Source organism: Peromyscus californicus, unplaced genomic scaffold, assembly GCF_007827085.1.
Source record: "Peromyscus californicus insignis strain IS unplaced genomic scaffold, ASM782708v3 Scaffold_9__1_contigs__length_137607984, whole genome shotgun sequence".
Lineage (NCBI taxonomy): Eukaryota > Metazoa > Chordata > Mammalia > Rodentia > Cricetidae > Peromyscus > Peromyscus californicus.
The window spans coordinates 70953580-70972930 of record NW_026294617.1 but is presented as its reverse complement, the minus strand read 5'-3'; the positions used below and the strand labels follow the sequence as shown (position 1 = coordinate 70972930).

At 42.9% G+C, this 19351-nt stretch overlaps 1 protein-coding gene and 1 long non-coding RNA gene across 2 annotated transcripts; one reads left to right on the top strand and one right to left on the bottom strand.

Moving 5' to 3' along the window:
* Nucleotides 1-1094: 1094 nt before the first annotated feature.
* On the top strand, nucleotides 1095-4863 carry Kprp (keratinocyte proline rich protein). Its single transcript, XM_052731424.1, has one exon. The coding sequence runs from the start codon at nucleotides 1592-1594 to the stop codon at nucleotides 3533-3535; it is 1944 nt and encodes a 647-aa protein (XP_052587384.1). The 5' UTR covers nucleotides 1095-1591; the 3' UTR covers nucleotides 3536-4863.
* A 1454-nt stretch (nucleotides 4864-6317) lies between these two features.
* On the bottom strand, nucleotides 6318-18478 carry LOC128106131 (uncharacterized). The gene is made up of 4 exons (XR_008216605.1): nucleotides 18412-18478; nucleotides 17917-17978; nucleotides 6512-6696; nucleotides 6318-6430 (listed from the first exon to the last, which is right to left on the bottom strand). It is a non-coding gene; the product is annotated as an uncharacterized LOC128106131 (long non-coding RNA).
* Between the last annotated feature and the right edge of the window lie 873 nt (nucleotides 18479-19351).

The window sequence follows — 19351 nt, the reverse complement described above, 5'->3', positions numbered from 1 at the left end:
ACTCTTTATATAAACACAGTCCTCTGCCCAGATGTCTTAGCCTGGATGACTTTGTGCCTGCTGAGGAGGGTGAGTCTGGAAGCTGGGTCCTGGGATTATGCTGGGGGTGATATTCAGGGGGTTCTCAGACTCAAAAGAATGAGGCATGACTAAAGGAGAAGCTGGGACTGAGGTACATCAGCCTGAGGAGAAAAACTGCATAAGAAGTATAAAACATGTAGAATTTATGAGGAGAGATGGGCTGTAAAGTGTATTTATCTTTGACAGCCCTGGTTTCTTCTCCAGGTACCATTTTCTTTTGTGAAGAAGATACCTTAGTTATTTATTTTGTGTGAGTAAAGACAAATGAGGATGGATCACCCTCTCCAGGGAACACAAACTTAGATGGCACAGCCATGTCTGAATGGAATGGCGGCCTGGCTCACTTGCTTCTCCCACTGAGTCCTTACATCATTTGCAGGACCCATCCACCACCGGGGAATGGCTCCCAGCACTTAGACACCTGCTACAAAAGGAAAATGTCTAGCTCTGTCTTCCAATGAAAGCATTTTTGGTATTTTGGGAGATTGTGAGAGGTGCTATGTTATATGATTCAATTGTCAAATTAGTCTTATGCTGTGCTGGTCACCAGGCTGCTGGAACACAGACAGGTGGCTCCGGGGAAACAAATGAGTGGGAGCTGATGTTTTTTCTTGTTAGCTAAGGGTAACATAGGAATGTATGCCTGAATGTTTTAGGTGTTGCTGTTATGACTTTGCTATGTAGATCCATAAGTCTGCCTCAATGTCCTTACACAAAGCCTTGAATGTGACAAAGGATCTGGCAGTCTCTGGGTTACCTCAGCTTAATTAACTCTATCTTGTATCTCAGAGGGTCTGAGGAGAAAATCTTTTTGAAGCCAGCAGGCTGTTACCCGCCAGATGACTAATAACAGCAACCTGCCTGGGCAAGTGCTCATGTTGATCCCAAGGCTAATGTGTTTTGTATATGAAGCATAAATGGATTTGCATACTTCTGTGAGGGTCTATTTAAATGAACTCACCTAAAAAAGATTGAATGCAAGGCAGCAAATATTAAACTCTGGGCCCGAGAGGTCTGGAATCTGCCCGAATCCTTGACTTTTCAGTGGACTCTGATGTAATGTGAACCTAGATGATGCCTGTGTTTTTGTTTTTATACATGTGTGGGGGAACCCAGGCTTCCATGGGTGTGGAAGCCTCATTTTGGGCTATGCATTGTAAGCAAGCTGTTACCTGTTCTGCCTGTAGGACTGTTTCCACCACCAGACTTTTTAAGTGTGGAGAATCTGCTTGTCATCAGCGCTCTCTGGTGGCGGAAATTGGTATGCCTACCTTTATATCCAGCTGTCCAGAATCCAGGGCAGGTCTCATAGACAATGGTGACTAGCACCGGCTCCAGCTAAGTCGGTATCAGTAAGGATTCTTGGATGAAGGTTGAGGCCATATGAAGACAAGCCAGAGAAGATGACAGACTCCTGGCTCTAGATCCTAGCTCCTCCCTCCCAACTCTCCAGCCTCTTGACCCTGGTTTCTCTACCCTCAGGTCTTGCTCACCCACCTGCATCAGGACCATGTGTGACCAGCAGCAGATCCAGTGTTGTGTGCCGGTACCCCAGTGCTGTGTCAAGGGTTCCGCCTTTGGTCCCTCACAGTTTCCCTATGCCAACAACCAGGTGCTGGTCCAAGCTCCATGTGAGATGCAAGTTCTGGAATATGCTGCACCATGTCCAGTTCAAGTTTCCCAGACTCCGTGCCAGTGCAGTACAACTGAAGTGAAGAGTCAGGCTCCATGCTCCACTAAGACCACCAAGGTTAAATGTCAGGCTCCATGCCAATCAAAGGCCACCCAGGTGAAATGCCAGTCTAAGACCACTGAGGTAAAGTGCCAGGCTCCCTGCCAGACTCAGGTTTCCTGTGTTCAGTGCCAGGCTCCATGCCAGTCTCAGGTTTCCTATGTGCAAGTACCACAACCTCTTCAGACCTACTATGTAGAATGTGCCCCCGTGTATTATACAGAAACTAGTTATGTGGAATATCCGGTTCCGACCTATGTGCCTGATCCAGCTCCTCGGCCTGTCCACACCTATGTAGAATGTCCCTCAGTGGGCCAGGGTCAGGGAAGTTTCTCCAGTCAGTGCCAGTATCAGGGCTCCTACGGTAGCTGCACCTCTCAATCACAGTCACGGGGTTCTTACAGCAACTGTGGTCCACAGCCTCAGTCTCAGGCTTCCAACAGTCGCTGTGTACCCCAATTCCAGTCCGGGCCCTCCTACACCAGCTGTGGCCCCCAGCGCCAGTCACAGGCTTCCTATGGTGGCTGTGCCTCCCAATTCCAGTCTCGAGCATCCTACAGCAACTGCTCCTCCCAGCGACGGTCTGGGGCTCCGTTTAGCACCTGTGCACCTCAATGCCAGGCCCAGGGCTCCTATGGCAGCTTCACATCACAGCAGCGTCGGTCTCAGAGCACCAGCCGATGCCTCCCTCCTCGTCAGCTGCAGCCTACTTATCGAAGCTGCTCTCCACCAAGGCGTTCTGAGCCCTATTACAGCAGCTGCCTGCCATCCCGATGTTCTTCAGGCTCCTACAACTATTGCACCCCACCCCGCCGCTCAGAGCCCATCTATGGTAGCCACTGTCCTCCTCGGGGCCGCCCTTCAGGTTGTTCTCAAAGATGTGGACCCAAGTGCAGGGTAGAGATTTCATCACCTTGCTGCCCCAGGCAGGTTCCCCCGCAGAGGTGTCCTGTCCAGATTCCTCCCATCAGAGGAAGATCCCAGAGCTGTGGCCGGCAACCCTCTTGGGGTGTCTCCTGCCCGGATCTGAGGCCACGTCCAGAATCACAGCCATTCCCAAGGTCTTGCGGGCCACAGCGTCGTGACTGGTCTCCAGCACCATCATGGCAGCGGTGCCCAGTTCCTGCACCACGTCCATGTCCAGAGCCACAGCGTCGTGACCAGTCTCCAGAACCAACATGGCAGCGGTGCCCAGTTCCTGCACCACGACCATGTCCACGTCCAGAGCCATGCCCAAGTCCAGAACCCCGCCCATGTCCTCCTCTGCGGCGATTTTCAGAACCGTGTTTGTATCCAGAACCATGCTCAGCTCCTCAACCAGCACCACGTCCAGTGCCACGCCCACGCCCGGTTCCCTGTGAGAATCCAGAACCACGTCCGTGCCCACAGCCCCGTCCATATCCAGAGCCAATGCCACATCCTGCACGCTGCTCCAGCCCAGAGCCTTGTGGGGAGCCCCTTCGCTGTCCCAGTCCCTGCTCAGGCCCTAATCCAGTTCCCCACCACCAAGAACTAGGTTGTCATGAATCTAACCCATGCCACCTGGATACTGAAGGCCCGAGCCCATACAGCTACAATCAGGGGCAAGAGAGTAACAGCAACTGTAGACCTGATGATGTTTTCCCAGGGCCACAGGATCTAGGTGGCTGTGGAGACCAAGGAAATACCCACGGTGGAGTAAAAGGTGGGGCTTATGCGGGAGCAAAGGGTGCTTATTTTTAAACAAAATGTAGCTCAAATGCCCCTGCTTCAGGTTCTTTAGAATATTTTCCTGTCTCATCTGGTTGACATCTCTCCACAGACATCGAGGTGCTCTCTGCTTCAAAGCTGTTATCCAAACTTCTTGTATGTCATCTCAGGTTCCACACCTGAGTCTCAGACATCATTCCAGCCTTATGTCTCACTCCTCCCGTGCACTCAGCTTTAATTCTAACCAGACCAGCTTGGCCACCAGGGCACTCCTTGGGTGTTCCTCCTGACATTCTCCAGATGCTCTTGCCTCAGCAGAGGCTCCCTTGGTTTGAACAATTTCTCACCTATTTCCCAGCATCCAAAATTGTACATGTCTTTCAATACCTCTTCCTTGAAGACTTTCGTTGTTGTTGTTGTTGTCTGCTCCCACCCATAAGAGCCTATTCTGACTTCCTAGAATTCATTGCCCATAACACCATCCATTTAGCAAGAGTTTGGCAGCACTCCTGAATTAATTTCTCTTTGCAGTTACTGCCTTTTCTGCCCAAATACATTGCAAACCTTCATCTAAGTAGGGTCAGTATATCCTTAAATCTCTGTGCCTATCTTAGGTCAGGTAATAGTTGATCAAGGTTGTGGTTGGCAACTTGAGCCACGTTCTGTCCTGTTGGGAAACTAGGAACTGGGGCAAGAGGAGGATGCATAATAATAAAAACTGGGTATGTTCACAGTTTGAGTCCTGTGTAATGTCTGCTCTTTATTTGATGCCAGCTTGCTGAGATGGTGTCTTTTTAAACCATGATGAAAATACATAAAACAAAATGTATTAACACAGCCATGTCAGAGCATGTAATGGGATTAATTATACTTGCATTGTTGTATTACCATCACCACTATTCATCTATCCTGCAGGACAAACACTCAATACCTCATTTCCTACTTCCCTTTAGCCTCTAAACATTACCATTCCATTGTCTACCTTTTAAAATTTGACACTACGTATGTCACAGGTAGACTCAAATGGTATTTGTACTTTCGTTATTCGCTTAGCATAGTGTTCTCCAGGTTCATCTTTGCTGTAGTATGTGACAGCTATTGAGGCAGCATAATATTACGTGGACTGTAGATACCAATTTAATTTGTTCAGCAATGAATGGCTAAGCACTTGAGTCGCTTCCATCATTTGGCTACAGTCAGTAATGGTCCAACCAACACTGGTATAAAATACTTCTTTGAATGTATGATTTCAATTCTTTTGAGTAGATATCAAGAAATGGAGTTCCTACATCATATGCTAAGACAGATGCTTCTATGTTGCTTTCCACAGTGGTGACATCATCCACAGTCCCACCCCAGCAGCATCGTTCACAGTCCCACCCCAGCAGCAGCATTCACAGTCCCACCCCCAGCAGCAGCATTCACAGTCCCACCCCAGCAGCATCATTCACAGTCCCACCCCCAGCAACATCATCCACATTCCCACCCAGCAGCAGCATCCACAGCCCTAGCCCAGTGTGCAGATCCTAATTTCTCCACATTCTTGTCAACTTTTGTTAGTTTCTGTGCTTTCCTTAAATACCATCCATCCCAATATGATGTGGTATGGATTTCATTGTAATGTATTATTTTGGTCTTAAGTTTATTGTGTCCATTGCCTGAGCATTCCTTAAACTAGCTGAATTAGCTTGGCTTATGGGTTTTCTGTCTCTCCTTCATGACTTTGTCTCCTGATGAATGAGGGAGCAAGGAGGATGACTCCCAAGCTAGGAGTAAGTGTGTTCAGCTCTGCATTTGGTAGTTGCCTGGCTGTAGCACTAGGGCTATAGTCAGAGCCATGATACCTCTGGATCCAGGGATGTAGGCGGGAGGACACATGGAAGCTCTCTGGAGATATGTTTTCTTTTGAATTAAATTATTTTCACTTATTTATCTATTATTTTATTATATAGAAAGCAAAGACTGATCCAGATTCAGAATGAATCAATTGCTTTAAAATCCTATTATGCATGATACTGTGCCCTCTGGGGGGGATGGAATCAAAGGGGCAGAAGATATAGAAGTCTTTTTTTCCTATTCCCTGCAGATGAGGTGAGTGATGTCCCCATGTGGGCCTGGAGGATGAGAATATTGGGGGACAGACTTCCCCCCAGTGTGAGGTGGTATCTGAAGGTCACAGTTATATACAGAGAATGACAAACTCCTCTGAGGAGAATGACAGCAGGGGCAGGTTCTGACATGGTCTTTGGAATGTCTGTTCCAATGACCTCTCCTCACACATCCCGAAAAAAAAACCTCAAAACTACAAGGCCGGAGCTGAGAAGACAGAGTCAAATCTTGGCTCTAAACATGCTGTTCCCTTGTCCCAGGGACCCAGGTCTGCAATGTCAGCTTTGGACATCTAGAGGCTATGCATCAAAACCCTGTGTGGTTTAGAGAAAAACTGGGGCCTTTGTGTGGGGCCCACTCCTTTATGCGCTATGGACAAACATCCATTGTTTACCTGCTAGAGAGACACTGATAAAAGGGACATAACTCCTGTTTGCTATCACGAAACAGCTTAGCAAATGGTTCATGGTGGCACCTGGAGCAGAAATGTCAACATCGTTATGTGTACTTTTCCTAAGGAAACAAACAAACATCTACCCATCCAGGATATGGCACCCATGGCAGGTCAGAGAAATGATTCCGTTTAAATCTAGCTTGGTGAATCAGTAGGCTTAATTAGGGTCACTTACAGGAGCATGAGTGAGGTGTTATATACAGAAGTAGGGGCAACTTATAAGTGCCCGAACAGTTGAAGAAAATGTCTTGCTCAGCAGCCATTAACCAGCTTTATTTATTCAGGAAGGGGTCAGTCCTCCTTTCCCCATGACAGACATTAATGGGCCCAATCTTCTGTGAATCTCATATAGGTAAACACGGCTCCTGAAAGTTCAAAAAGGCAATGGCATGTCATTCCTGGAGGACAGCATTCACAACACTCTCCCCCCTTCCTCCTATTCTTACATCATTTCAGCCCCTCTACTGTAATATTCCCTGAGGTTGGAGGGGATGATTTAGATATCACTTTTATAGGTGCGTGTTCAGCAGTCTTATTTTCATAGTATTTTTTGACCAGTTGTGAGTCTCTGTAGTAACTGGCGCCCACTGCATGCAGAAGTTTACTTGACCAAGGATGACAGCAGTGATATCTATGAATATAAACATAAATGCTTAGAACAATTTGACAGACACATCACATCCATTTAGCAAAACAGTGATAATTGTTTCCCCACTAGGGTCTATGATCTTCCTAGTCATCAGCTTTTGACTGGACTCTCGAGAATCAGGTGTGAGTTCCCTTCTGTAGATTGAGTCTTAAGACCAGTGAGAAAGTAGTCAGTTATACCCATAAAAGTCATGACGGTACAAGTAGAAGCCTCTTGCCTGGCATGTTGGTAGAGTACCATGCAGAATCTCTAGCTGGGTAGGATTGTTGATGGAAATTCTTTCCCAGCAATTTCTGACGCTGTGAAAGCTAGCCAGCAGGTAGGGAAGATGGAAGCTTCCATCTCAACCTCAGCTTCACTTCCCTGTGTCCTGTAACCAAAGTCTGCAATATCTTTATAAATAAAGTCTTATTGTCTAGTTCTAGTGGGCAACCAACAGCCAAATTAATAGCCTGTATTTTGGGGGGGGGTCCTCAGGGGCCACCTTGGTTGATGATTTGTAGGAAGATAGACCACTCCTGATGCTGGGAGTTTAATCTAAATCACTTTGTGACTTCTGGGAGCATCTTTGGGTTACTGCCTCTCAATCAGCTATACCTGCTTATTGAGAGATCCTTGGCCTGGACATGATTTCCAACTGTAGTATATTGTCTTGAAGGCAAGAAATGTACACATGCTTCTTCTGGGGGTGGGGTGGGGGCAATGGTGGTGGTGACAAGGCCTTACTCCTGGGACAAGCTTAGTCTTTTTCACATGCACTGTTATGTCAGAATTCTGGCCTTACACACATCTTATCATATTTGATTTTTGATGACCCAAACAGGACCTTTCCTATCTCATAAAGACCATTTCTTATTATGGGATTCAGCAAAGTCACAGAAACCCCATACCTGGTCCTTGTTGAATCAACCACTTTCTTAACCATTCTGGGAACACAGTCCTACTTGGCCCAGTGAACTGGGCTTCAGACACTGCCTCATTCATGCTCAACTCTCTCAGAGACACAGGTTCTTCCTCTATTGACCCCTAGTACCTGATATCCATAGATACCTCAGCTGGAAATAACCAAGTGTCCTTTATGTTGTCTCAGATTACAAAATCTTTGTCTTATCCAATTTCCACACTTCAGTACTCAGACTGATCCCTTCTCCTCCCATGACCCACAAACTCATGAGCTGTGCTGTTAGAGTCTCCTATTTCTTGCTTCTTTTTAGTTTAAGCAGTTCAGGGGCAGAATATTCTCTGGTTATCAGTCTCCTGTACAGTTCCCTACTATAAACCCTACTTACATGCTGTATTATGGATAGATTTTCCCTTCCTTTATATTAAAAATCAGACATGAGAGGCACAATCTGTAACTTCTACCTTATGCTCTCCCTCTTCACTGTCATATTTTCCACATGGATTCGAATTTTCAAGAAGAGACTTGTGATGGCCAATCTTGGTTGTCAAGTTGAGTGCATCTAGAATCAACTAAAACCCAAGCAACTGGAAACTCCTGTGAGAGATTTTCTTGACAGGATCATTTGAGGTGGAAAGGTCCATCCTAAATCTGGGATCTACCTTCTCATGGACACCCACATAAAATGACATAGAATACGGAAGTTTCTACTTTTTTGTTTGCTTGTCCTTACTCTCCCTGGCAAGTTCATCCATCCTGTTGAATTTCTTTACTGGCACTAGAACCTACTTCTTTGGGATTCCAATGTGGACTGAAGACCAGCCGAGACATCCATCCTTGTGGACTGAACAACTACCCAATAGATTCCTGGCTTTTTCACAGGACTAGGGGGAAACCACTGTTGCACTGGTCAGGCCACAGCCTGTAAGTCACTGTAATAAATCATACATAAATGTGAATGTTCATATTCATTCTATCAGTTCTGTTCCCCTAGAGAACCCTGACTAATACATGGTTATTTAGCATAAATCTAATTTGTATTCTTTTCTTTGTGTTCCCCAGTCCTACCATAAGAAATAGTAAGCCAACACTACCTTTTTCTCCCCCCTCTTTTTCACTTTTCCTGCCAGTTCTAAGCCTAACACAGAGGTTGGTGTCTATCTGTCTTTTTTCTCATTGTTATTCCTCCTTTATCCAGGCAAGCTCTTTCTGGGGCAGCTCAGCTTCAGTTGTATGCCCAGAGCAAGAGCCAGGCAACTGATATGACAGCCTGTCCAATAAGACCCTGTCATATGTGTGCTACTTTCAGGGACTGCAATATATTCTATAGCCCATCTGCTGTTTTGAAGACACCCTTATGCTCATATGGTGGGGCTACATTCATGAAGGAGGCATGTCATTCCATGCCACACAGCTGAAGACAGCCACCCTTCAGATGAGGTGGCATTTAGTTGCATGTGTTTTGCCCATAGCAACACCTAGTGTGATGAGAAGTCATGACCTTCAAATTACACACAGGGAAGGATGGCCATATTGAGATTGCTTCCACAGATGCCCCACTATTAGACAGTTTAGCTTCAGCAGAGGGAGAAACTCCAAGAGCTTCTCCCAAATTGATCTTTATTTCTGTCACTTCCCATGCTGGGCACAAAGTGTTATGTGAACTTTACCTGGAAACAAAAACAAACATTTATTCACTCTAAATAGGGCACCAGCAGCAGATCAAAGATGGTCCCACATACATATAACTTGGTTAGCCAATGAGTTCATTATGATTAGCATGTATGAGGGGTTACTTACAGGAATATGGGCAACTTATGATTGGCTAGAGCACTGAAGAAAATGCCTCTCTCCTAACAATAGTGAATCAATCACAAATCCTCAGAGAGAGTAATATTGACTGCCTATATCCCTGCCTGCCCTCTAGCCAAGCCAAGTTTATTCAGGACTTGTGCATAATCACAGTTGCTGAGAGCTCAAGAGGACACCAGCTATATCATAGTTAGAGTCTGGCATTCCACAAGTGTCAATGAAGTCCTTGTTATAAACTCAAACACATCTTATGAACTTACCAAAGCAGAAACATCAATGGGCTCTGCTCTAACTAGTCCTCCAGTGTTTCTGTTGCCTAGTAACATTTGGTCATCACTGAATCAGTGAAACACCCTGTGCAGGTACACACACACACACACACACACACACACACACACACACACACACACACACTCTATAGGTGGATAGTGTGCATGTGTGTATAAGCACACGTGTCTATGCATAGCCTTACTTACTTTACTATCTATATTCTAATTCTCATAATAGCCCATAAGATGGGAATTATTATTGTGTTATTTTCAAGAGGAAACCTAAGCATGTAGATTTTAAGTGACTTGCCAAAGCCTTTTGAGCAGGCTTGGCCTACAGTCTTTATACTTGTTAACATGGTAACATTAATCTTAGCAACATTGCCATCCTCTTCCAGAGATCTTTCCAATATCGATCACGTTTCTCTTTAACATAGTACTGGAGTTCTCTTGATAAAACAAGCTATTTCAATCAGTTTCACATTTGCTTCTTCTCTTAAAAATCCAGACTGCTGTTTACAGGTTCCCCTCCTACCTCCCTACGACCATTCCCCAGGGACTCTGTGGAACCTTAATGCAGAACTGGCTTTCCTCCCTCCCATTGACCCTCTCAGCTCTCCCTTATAGCTCATCCCCATTCCTTTGGGTCACCCAACAATACCTAGAAACACTCTTCCTGAGATCCCCAGTGGCCACACTGGCCTGGGAATGAGGTAGGCAATTTTCAGTCTCCTTTTGAGCCTCCATTATGATCTGTCCTATCTTATCCACAGCCCTATATCAGCCTGGTTGCAGGTTCCTCTCCTCCTACCTTCCCTCCATTAACTGAGGACTCTAACTCTGGTACTGACCCAGAGTCCCCTTAGCCCTTTCATCCCTGTCTCTCCAGATACATTCCTCGTCTTACTGCAACCTATTTTCAGGAGCCTTTTCTTCCTCAACAACTCCAACAACCTGGGGACCCCACTTGTAGGTGGGAATAGGATCATTTTAGTTCTTTCCCAAAGCCATTTTTTACTTTTTCTCCTAGCCCATCTCTATTCCCCTCTACAAGCCACCACTGACCTGCAGAACCACACTCTACCAGGGAACCCACAACCACCACACTTTCCTAAGATCCAGAGAGGGCAACAAAAACCAAGGAACAGAACACCTACCCAACAAAGACAAGACTATATCAATACCTGGAATCACAATCATCTCTAACCCGGGAGCTTAGACGCTAGCAAAAACACTAACAGCCAAGACAAATATGCCTTCACCAGAACCCAGTAACTGTACTACAGTAGGCATAAACTTCAAAATAAAATAACTACCTTGAATATGTTCAAGGAGCCTAAAGAGGATATGAATAAATCCTTTAATGAAGTCCTTAAAAACAAAAAGAAATAGAGGATGAAACGATGAACACAATTGAAGATCTGAATCACACTCACTTACACACACACATATACACAATGAAATAAAACTGGAAATGAAAAATTTAGGAAGTCAAAAAAAAGCTTCAGAGGTAAACTTCACCAACAGAGTACAATTTATGGAAGACAGAATTTCAGACATTAAACACAAGATAGAAAAAATGGACACCCAAGTTAAAGAAAATACTAAATCTAAAAAAAAAAATCCAGACATGAAGCTTCTAGAAAATTTGGGACACTCTGAAAGGACCAAATTTTATGAATAATAGGAACAGAGAAAAGAAAAGAAACCCAGATAAAAAGGCACAGAAAATATTTTTAACAAAATCATAGGAGAAAATTTCCCACCCTAAAGAATCAGTTACAAAGTACAAAAATTATACAGAGCCCTAAATAGACAGTACAAGAAAAGAAATCCCCATGTCACATAAAAATCAAAACACTAAACATACAGAACAAAAAATATTAAAAGCTGTAAGAGAAAAAGATCAGATAACATACAAAGACAGACCTATTAGAATAACACCTGACTTTTCAATGGAGATTCTAAAAGCTGACAGGCTGGACAGATGTTTCACATTAATAGTACTTTAATTATTCTTCAAAATAAAAACTGAAGGAGAATTTCCTAATTCTTTTTATGAGGACACAATTATCCTGATAACTAAAGCACACAAAAATCCAATAAAAAAGGAAAATTGTAGAACAACATCCCTTATGTACATAGATGCAAAAATTCTCAATAACCATTTGCAAAACAAATACAAGAACAATCAAAAAGGTTATCCAATATGATCAAGTAGACTTCATCTCAGAGAGGCAGGAATGGTTCAATTTATGTACATCAATAAATGTAGCCTACCACATAAGCATACCTAAAGACAAAAACTACAAAAAAAAAAACATTAAATGCAGAAAACACCATTGACAAATTTTTAACATCCCTTCATTATAAAGGTTCTGGAGAAACTAGGGGATACAAGGGACATGCTGAAGAGGCCTAACTTAACATTAGTGCAGCCATGACAGGCTGCAGACTAACAATACTGGGACTAGGCCTCACCATTACAGTAACCAGGAAAAACCACAAACTGTGCCCTGTGGGGGACCAATCAGAATTGAGACAAACAAGTACTAGATGCTCCAGAACATTAAGGACATCTTACATAACTTGTATATAGGTTGCCAATTTCTTTGCAGCAATACCAGTATCAATCACTGTTTGACAAAACTGTTACCTCACTCCTGCCCAATCAGGAGCTCAACCTTCACCTGAATCTGGAATTTCCCCATCAATCCTTGACTCCTTAAAAACCCTGCCATAACTGAGCTCAGGGCTCTCCCTGATCCAACTGCTGTGTCAGAACAGACAGAGAGCCCAAACTCTAGTTTGCAATAAAGGCTCTTTGCTCTTGCATATGAACTCGGATTCTTGGTGGTCTCTGTGGGCTCATGACATGGGCATAACCATACCTCAACATAATAAAGGCAATTTACAACAAGCCCTCAGCTAACATTAACCTAAACAGAGAGAAACTCAGAAGAGTTCTACTAAAATCAGGAACAAAACAAGGATATTCACTCTCTCCATATTTTTTCAGTATACTACTTGAAGTCTTAGCTAGAGCAATAAGACACTGAAAGAGGATCAAGGAGATACAAATAGGAAAAGAAGAATTCAATGTACCTTTCTCTACAGACAACATGATTTTATACATGAAAGACCCTAAAAATTTAGCAGGAAACTTCTACAAGCACTGATAAACACTTTCAGCAAAATAGTAGAGTACAAAGTCAAAATACAAAACCCAGTTAGTGTTTGTACATACAAGTAACAAATGAACTGACAAAGAAATCAAGGAAATGATACTTTTCACAATAGCTTAAAAACAACAACAACAACAAACTTGGGTAACTCTAGCCAAGCAAGTGAAAGGCTTGTATGATGACAACTTTAAGAGATTGTATAACGAAATTGAAAAAGATATCAGAAGACGGAAACAAGCCCATACTTATGGACTGGTAGGATTAATATAATAAAAATAGCCATCCTACCAAAAGCAATCTACAGATTCAAAACAATCTCTATCAAAATCTCAACATAATTCTTTACAGATCTCGAAATGCCAATTTTCAGCTTCATGTGGGAACATACACAAATAAACAAAACAAAAAGAAAACAAGCAAACAAAAAGTCCAAACAGGATAGCTAAAGCAATTCATAATATTCAAAGAACTGCTGGCGGTATTATCATCTCTGATCTCAAGTTGCAATACAGAGCTATAGTAACAAGAATACCGTGATGTTAGCATAAAAACAGACACATTGATCCATGAAATCTAGTTAAAGACCCAGATATAAGTCCAAACACCTATGAATACCTGATTTTCTACAAAGAAGTCAGAAATATATACTGGAAAAAAGACAGCATCTTGAACAAATGGTGCTGGTCAAACTGGATGATTTCATATAGAAAAATGTAAATACTTCCATATTTATTGCCCTGCACAAAGGTCAACTCCAGCTAGATCAAGGACCTCAACATAATACTGGATACTCTGAATCTTACAGAAGAGTAAGTGATTAATAGTCCTGAACTCATTGGCAACAGACAACAATAGCACAGGCACTAAGATCAACAGTTAGTAAATCAGACTTGGTGAAACTGAGATGCTTCTGCATGACAAAGTACACCATCATTCAGACAAAGTGGCAGACTACACAGTGGGAAAAGATCTTTAACAATTACTCACCCAACAGAGGGTTCATATAGAAAATATATAAGGACTGAAAACAACAGCAAAGGTGTTCATCAAGAAAATAAATAACCATAAAACAATTGACAGCTCATGCTGGAAAGGATGTGAGAAGGGGGGACCCTTAGCCATTGTTGGTGAGAGTACAAACTTATAAACCCAGTATGGAAATCAGTGCTCTGATCTGAGAATTGATCTATCTCAAAATCCATGTATACTATTCTTGGACATGTACAAAAAGGACTCTACCTTCCACTGAAGACATACTTGCTCATCCATGTTCATTGTTGCTTCATTCATAACAACTAGAAACTGGAAACAACCTAGATGTCCATCAATGGGTGAACTGATAGTGAAAAAGTGGTACATTTACACAATGGAATATTACTTAGCTATTAAATGCTGGGGAGTGTCTTTCCGTATGCTGTGAATATATGCTGTTCCCATTGGCTAATAAGTAAGCTGCTTTGGCCAAAGCAGCTTAGAGGCAGGTGGGAAATCCAAGGAAAGAGACAGGAAAGAGAAAGGCAGAGTCTAGAGAGAGATGCCAGCTTGCCACTCAAGGAGCAATATGCTAGCAGACTGCTAAAGGCAAGGAACATGTGGCAAAACATAGATCAATAGAAATGGGTTAATTTAAGACATAAGAGCTAGCTAGCAAGAGGTCTGGCATAGACTATACAGTTTGTAAATAATATTAAGCCTCTGAATGATTATATTTATAAGTGGCTGTGGAACTATGGGGACGGGTGGGACTGGAGAAACCTTCCAGCTACAAAAGGTAGAGTGGGGGAGAGACCAGACTGCCATCCTAGGAGCAACATGTAATGGGGTGCAGGTAAAGCTACAAAACATGTGGCGATACATAGATTAATAGCTATGGGTTGAATTAAACTGTAAGAGCTTGCTAGCTAGAGGCCTGCCATAAGCCATACAGTTGATAATATTAAGCCTCTGAATGATTATTTTATAAGTGGTTGAGGGACCGTGGGCTGGGCAGTACCAGAGAAACCTTCTGGCTACATTTGACTGTTCAACATGGAGCAAGAGTTTCCACCTAAAACCTGAGAGGACTTAAAAAGAGATTTTAAAATATTTAATGTATAATTAAGAAATACAGATGAATAATTAGTCATCTATGATAACCACACTTATGGTCATGTTAGGTAAATTTTCTAAGTATACATAGATATATTTCAATTAGGTAGGTAATCTTCAAATACTTCAAAGACCTACAGAATATGGCATTAAAAATGTTTTAAAAACTTAAACTTTCTGGACAGTGAGACATGTCTGCTCCTGGCAACACCGATTTACTTTAAAGAAGATGATGGACATCGAAGACTCTCTATATGGAGTTTGCTTTCCTTGTGGCAAAAGATAGCCATTTGGGCAAGAAACTGTTCTTACCAGGACTGCTTAATAAAATGTTATATTGACTGTACATACAGGACCATGGGAAAATGACCACTAAATTTTGCCAAAACTAGGTGAGATGGTCACTCACATTCCTGCTTTGCAGAGGAGACTTCTAGGTATTCTACATGGCACAGGGAGAAGCAACTGAGAAACACTAACCTGATAGGCTAAAGATGATGCCCCAACATTACTGAGGAACTTTGGGTAACTGTCCAGGCAGCCAGCTGTCTCTGTCATTCTAGATTATTGGAAGTTGCTTACATTGCACTTCCTGTCTACTTAGGTGATATTATATCCTTCTGAGGTTTTTGATGTAGTTGAAAACTAGATGGTTATAATTTTCCTTGGTTCTGCTAAAAGATAAATTAGATATGAAACTTTAGACTCACAAATATAGGATAGATGGTAAAATATTTAATTTTGCCAAATATAAATAGACTAGATATTGTGACTTTAATTCTTGCTTGATAACTCTTTGTCATATATAATTTTACTATATTACAGCTAAAACCTCACTTTTTGATTAGATAGAAAAAGGGGAAGTGCTGGGGGATGTCTTTCTGTAAGCTGTGAATAAATGTTGTTCCCATTGGTTAATAAATAAGTTGCTTTGGCCCATGGGAAATCCATGGTGGGAAATCCAAGGAGAGAGACAGGAAAAAGAAAGGCACAGTCTAGAGAGAGACACCAGCCTGCCACCCAAGGAGCAACATGCCAGCAGACCAGTAAAGCCATGGAACATGTGGCAAAACATAGATTAATAGAAATGGGTTAATTTAAGATATAAGGGCTAGCTAGCAAGAGGCCTACCATAGGCCACACAGTTTGTAAATAATATTAAGCCTCTGAATAATTATTTTATAAGTGGCTGCGGGATTTCAGGGCCGGGGACTGCGGGGCTGGGTGGGACTGAAGAAAACTTTCGACTACAGTTAAGAAAAATTAAATAATGAAATTTTCAGGTAAATGGATAGAGCTAGAAAAAGAATCATCCTGAGTGAGGTAACCCAGACCAAAAGAGGACACATATTGTAGGTTTTCTCTTACATCTGGATCTTTAAGCCTTTGATAGGAGTGCTATAATACATATAACCACAGAAGTTAGGCATTGAGTTAGGGGTAAGGGGTAAGGGAAGGGGGTGTATTAATTATGGTTACTATTTCTGTGATGAAACACCATGACCAAAAGCAAGTTGAAGAGGAAAGTGTTTATTTGCATTATACATGCATATCCTAGGCACTTGTAGGAAGTCAGAGTAGGAACCTGGAGGCAGGAGCTGATGCAAAGACTTACTAGCTTGATCCACATGGAGCTGATGCAACTGCTTACTAGCTTGATCCACATGGCTTGCTCGGCCTGCTTTCTTATAGAACCCAGGACCACCAGTTCAGGGGTGGCCCCACCCACAATGGCCTGGGGTCTCCCACACAAATCGCTTATTGAGTAAATGCCCTACAGACTTGACTATGACCCAATCCTATTGAGGGATTTTTCTCAATTTAGGCTCCCCTACCTCCAATAACTCTAGCTTGTCAAGTTGACATAAAACTAGCCAGCACTGAGGATCTCTCAGTGAATGAGAAATAGGATATATAGTTATGACTGAACAAGGGGGAGACTGGAGCAGGAGGATTAAATAGGGAGAGGATGGAAGAAAGGGTTATGAGAGGGAGTACATAGAGAAGCAACTTACACTAAGGGTCATTTGAAGGGTCATATGACAATCTTCTACTGTAGAAGCTTCTTAAAATATATACACATTTGAAAGAAATCTAAATGGAGTCACCAAGTAATAGGAGAGACAATGCCCTATGCAGACATCTTTCACCATCAAATGAAACATTTGGTGCCAGGAATGGGTAACATCTAGTTGAGTCATTGGTCAAAGAGACCATATGGAAACCTACCATCTCAAGTTATTGCCAAGCCTATTGATGTCTCTCTGCAACTCAGTTATAAGGCCCTGTTGCTGGAGACAATACCTACATATCTCACTGAACACAGAGAAGTCATGCTAATGACTAACTAAGCCTTCATCCCTACTAACTAGTATTCATGGTACTACACTCTACCAGAGGAGAAATGTTAACACCAGCCCAGCTCCAAACTATGAGATTTACAGCAGTGACCTGCCTACATGATATGCTGGCACAATAGTGGCACAAAAATGTTGGAGGAGTAACCAACCACTGTCTGATTGGATGTAAATCCTACCCCATGAAATTGAATCTATGTATGACATTGCTTGGTTAGCCAAGTACCTGAGACTAGATAGGTCATGGACCTAGGGGGAAACCAGATAACATGGTCTGCTAAAGGAGAAAAGCAATCAAATACTCCTAATGGCATTCCAGATCAGTGCCTTGCTCAGCCATCATTGGAGAAGCTTCTTTTTGCAATAGATGTGAACTAACACAGACACCCACAGCTGGACCATGTGCAGAGGGTGAGAAATTTTGGAGCACTCAGTCCTCAATGAGGTGTTTTCATAAAATCCCTCCCGTCAGGACTCAGGGAGCTATGCAGAAGAGGAAGCAGAAAGTTTGTAAGAGCCAGAAGGGATGGATGATGCCAAAGAAACCATGTCTTCCAGACACAAAAGGACTGACACACATATAAACTCACCGAGACTCTAGCAGCGTGCATAGGGCCCACACAAGTTCAAGCCAGATGAGATACCAGGCTTTCTGGGATTCGATGTGGGAAGATGTTAGACAACAGTAGAAAGGAGAAATCTCTGATTACATTGGTAATTCTCCTTGTCTCCTGTCATGTCCAGAAATACTGTCCACAGCAGTCCCCCACTACCTCTGTCCTTTACACACTGTCCCACAGCAGTCCCCCACTACCTCTGCCATTTACACACTGTCCCACAGCAGTCCCCCACTATCTCTGCCATTTACACACAGTCTCACAGCAGTCCCTCACTACCTCTGCCATTTACATACTGTCTCACAGCAATCCCCTGTAGACAGAAGTTTCTGTCCTGCCAGCAGCTCCGAATAAACACACTGAGGCTTATATTAATTATAAATGCTCAACCAATAGCTCAAAGCTTGTTGCTAGCTAACTCTTACATTTAAATTAACCCATATTTCTTATCTATGCTCTGCCATGTACCTTTTCTCAGTACGGCATGTCCATCTTGCTTCGCCCTGCTTCTGCTTGCAACTACCCTGACTCTGCCCTTCTTCTTCCCATCATTCTCAGTTTGGCTCTCCCCTAGCTTTATTGTGTTCAGCTATTGGCCAGTCAGCTTCTTTATTAAACAAATCACAGCTACAAATCTTCACAGTGTACAAAAGGATTACTCCACAGCAGTCCCCCACTACCTCTGCCCTTCCCAGGCTGTCCCACAGCAGTAACCACCACCTCTGCCGTCTATAATCTTTCCACCCTCTCCTCTGTGATGATCTCTAAGACCTGTGGGTGGAAAGTCTGATACAAAGGCTGAGTACTCCACAGTGTCTTAGTCACTGCACTTTAGCCAGTTACATATCTCTTATTGATCACCATTGACTACAAAAGAAGTATCTCTGATGAAGGCTGAAAACTCCTCTAATCTACAAGTATAACAAAAAGTACTGTAAGGATAGTTTGGTTTTATGGAAAGTTTATGTAATTATCCATATGTGGAATCAGATTTTGCTTTCCTCAGCCACTACTTCCCAAATGCTCAGAACCAGGCTGTGTGCATGGATAGGTGATGTGGAGTATGGTTTATGTTAGAGATGCTCTTACTGGTAGACAAGAGCCTAGCTGTAAAATATCTGTCCTTTACCTAGGCATTGCACAGACATTCAGAGGGAGAAATTTCACATTCTACAAATCGTTCTATCAAATAAGTATCCTTGGATACATAAATATGCCTGCCATGCATAGAGAACAGCTTAGCTGTTTATATTAAACTATATGGGCAGTTGATCTAATAACCAAAAGACAGTGTGAATGTGGAAACTTTGTTGCTGAGTGGTGATCAGACTTGGTACATGGCCACAGGCTAGTCTTGTGTTCTGGCATGACTCCATGGTACAGAGGATCCATAATGTGGTGACTGAGA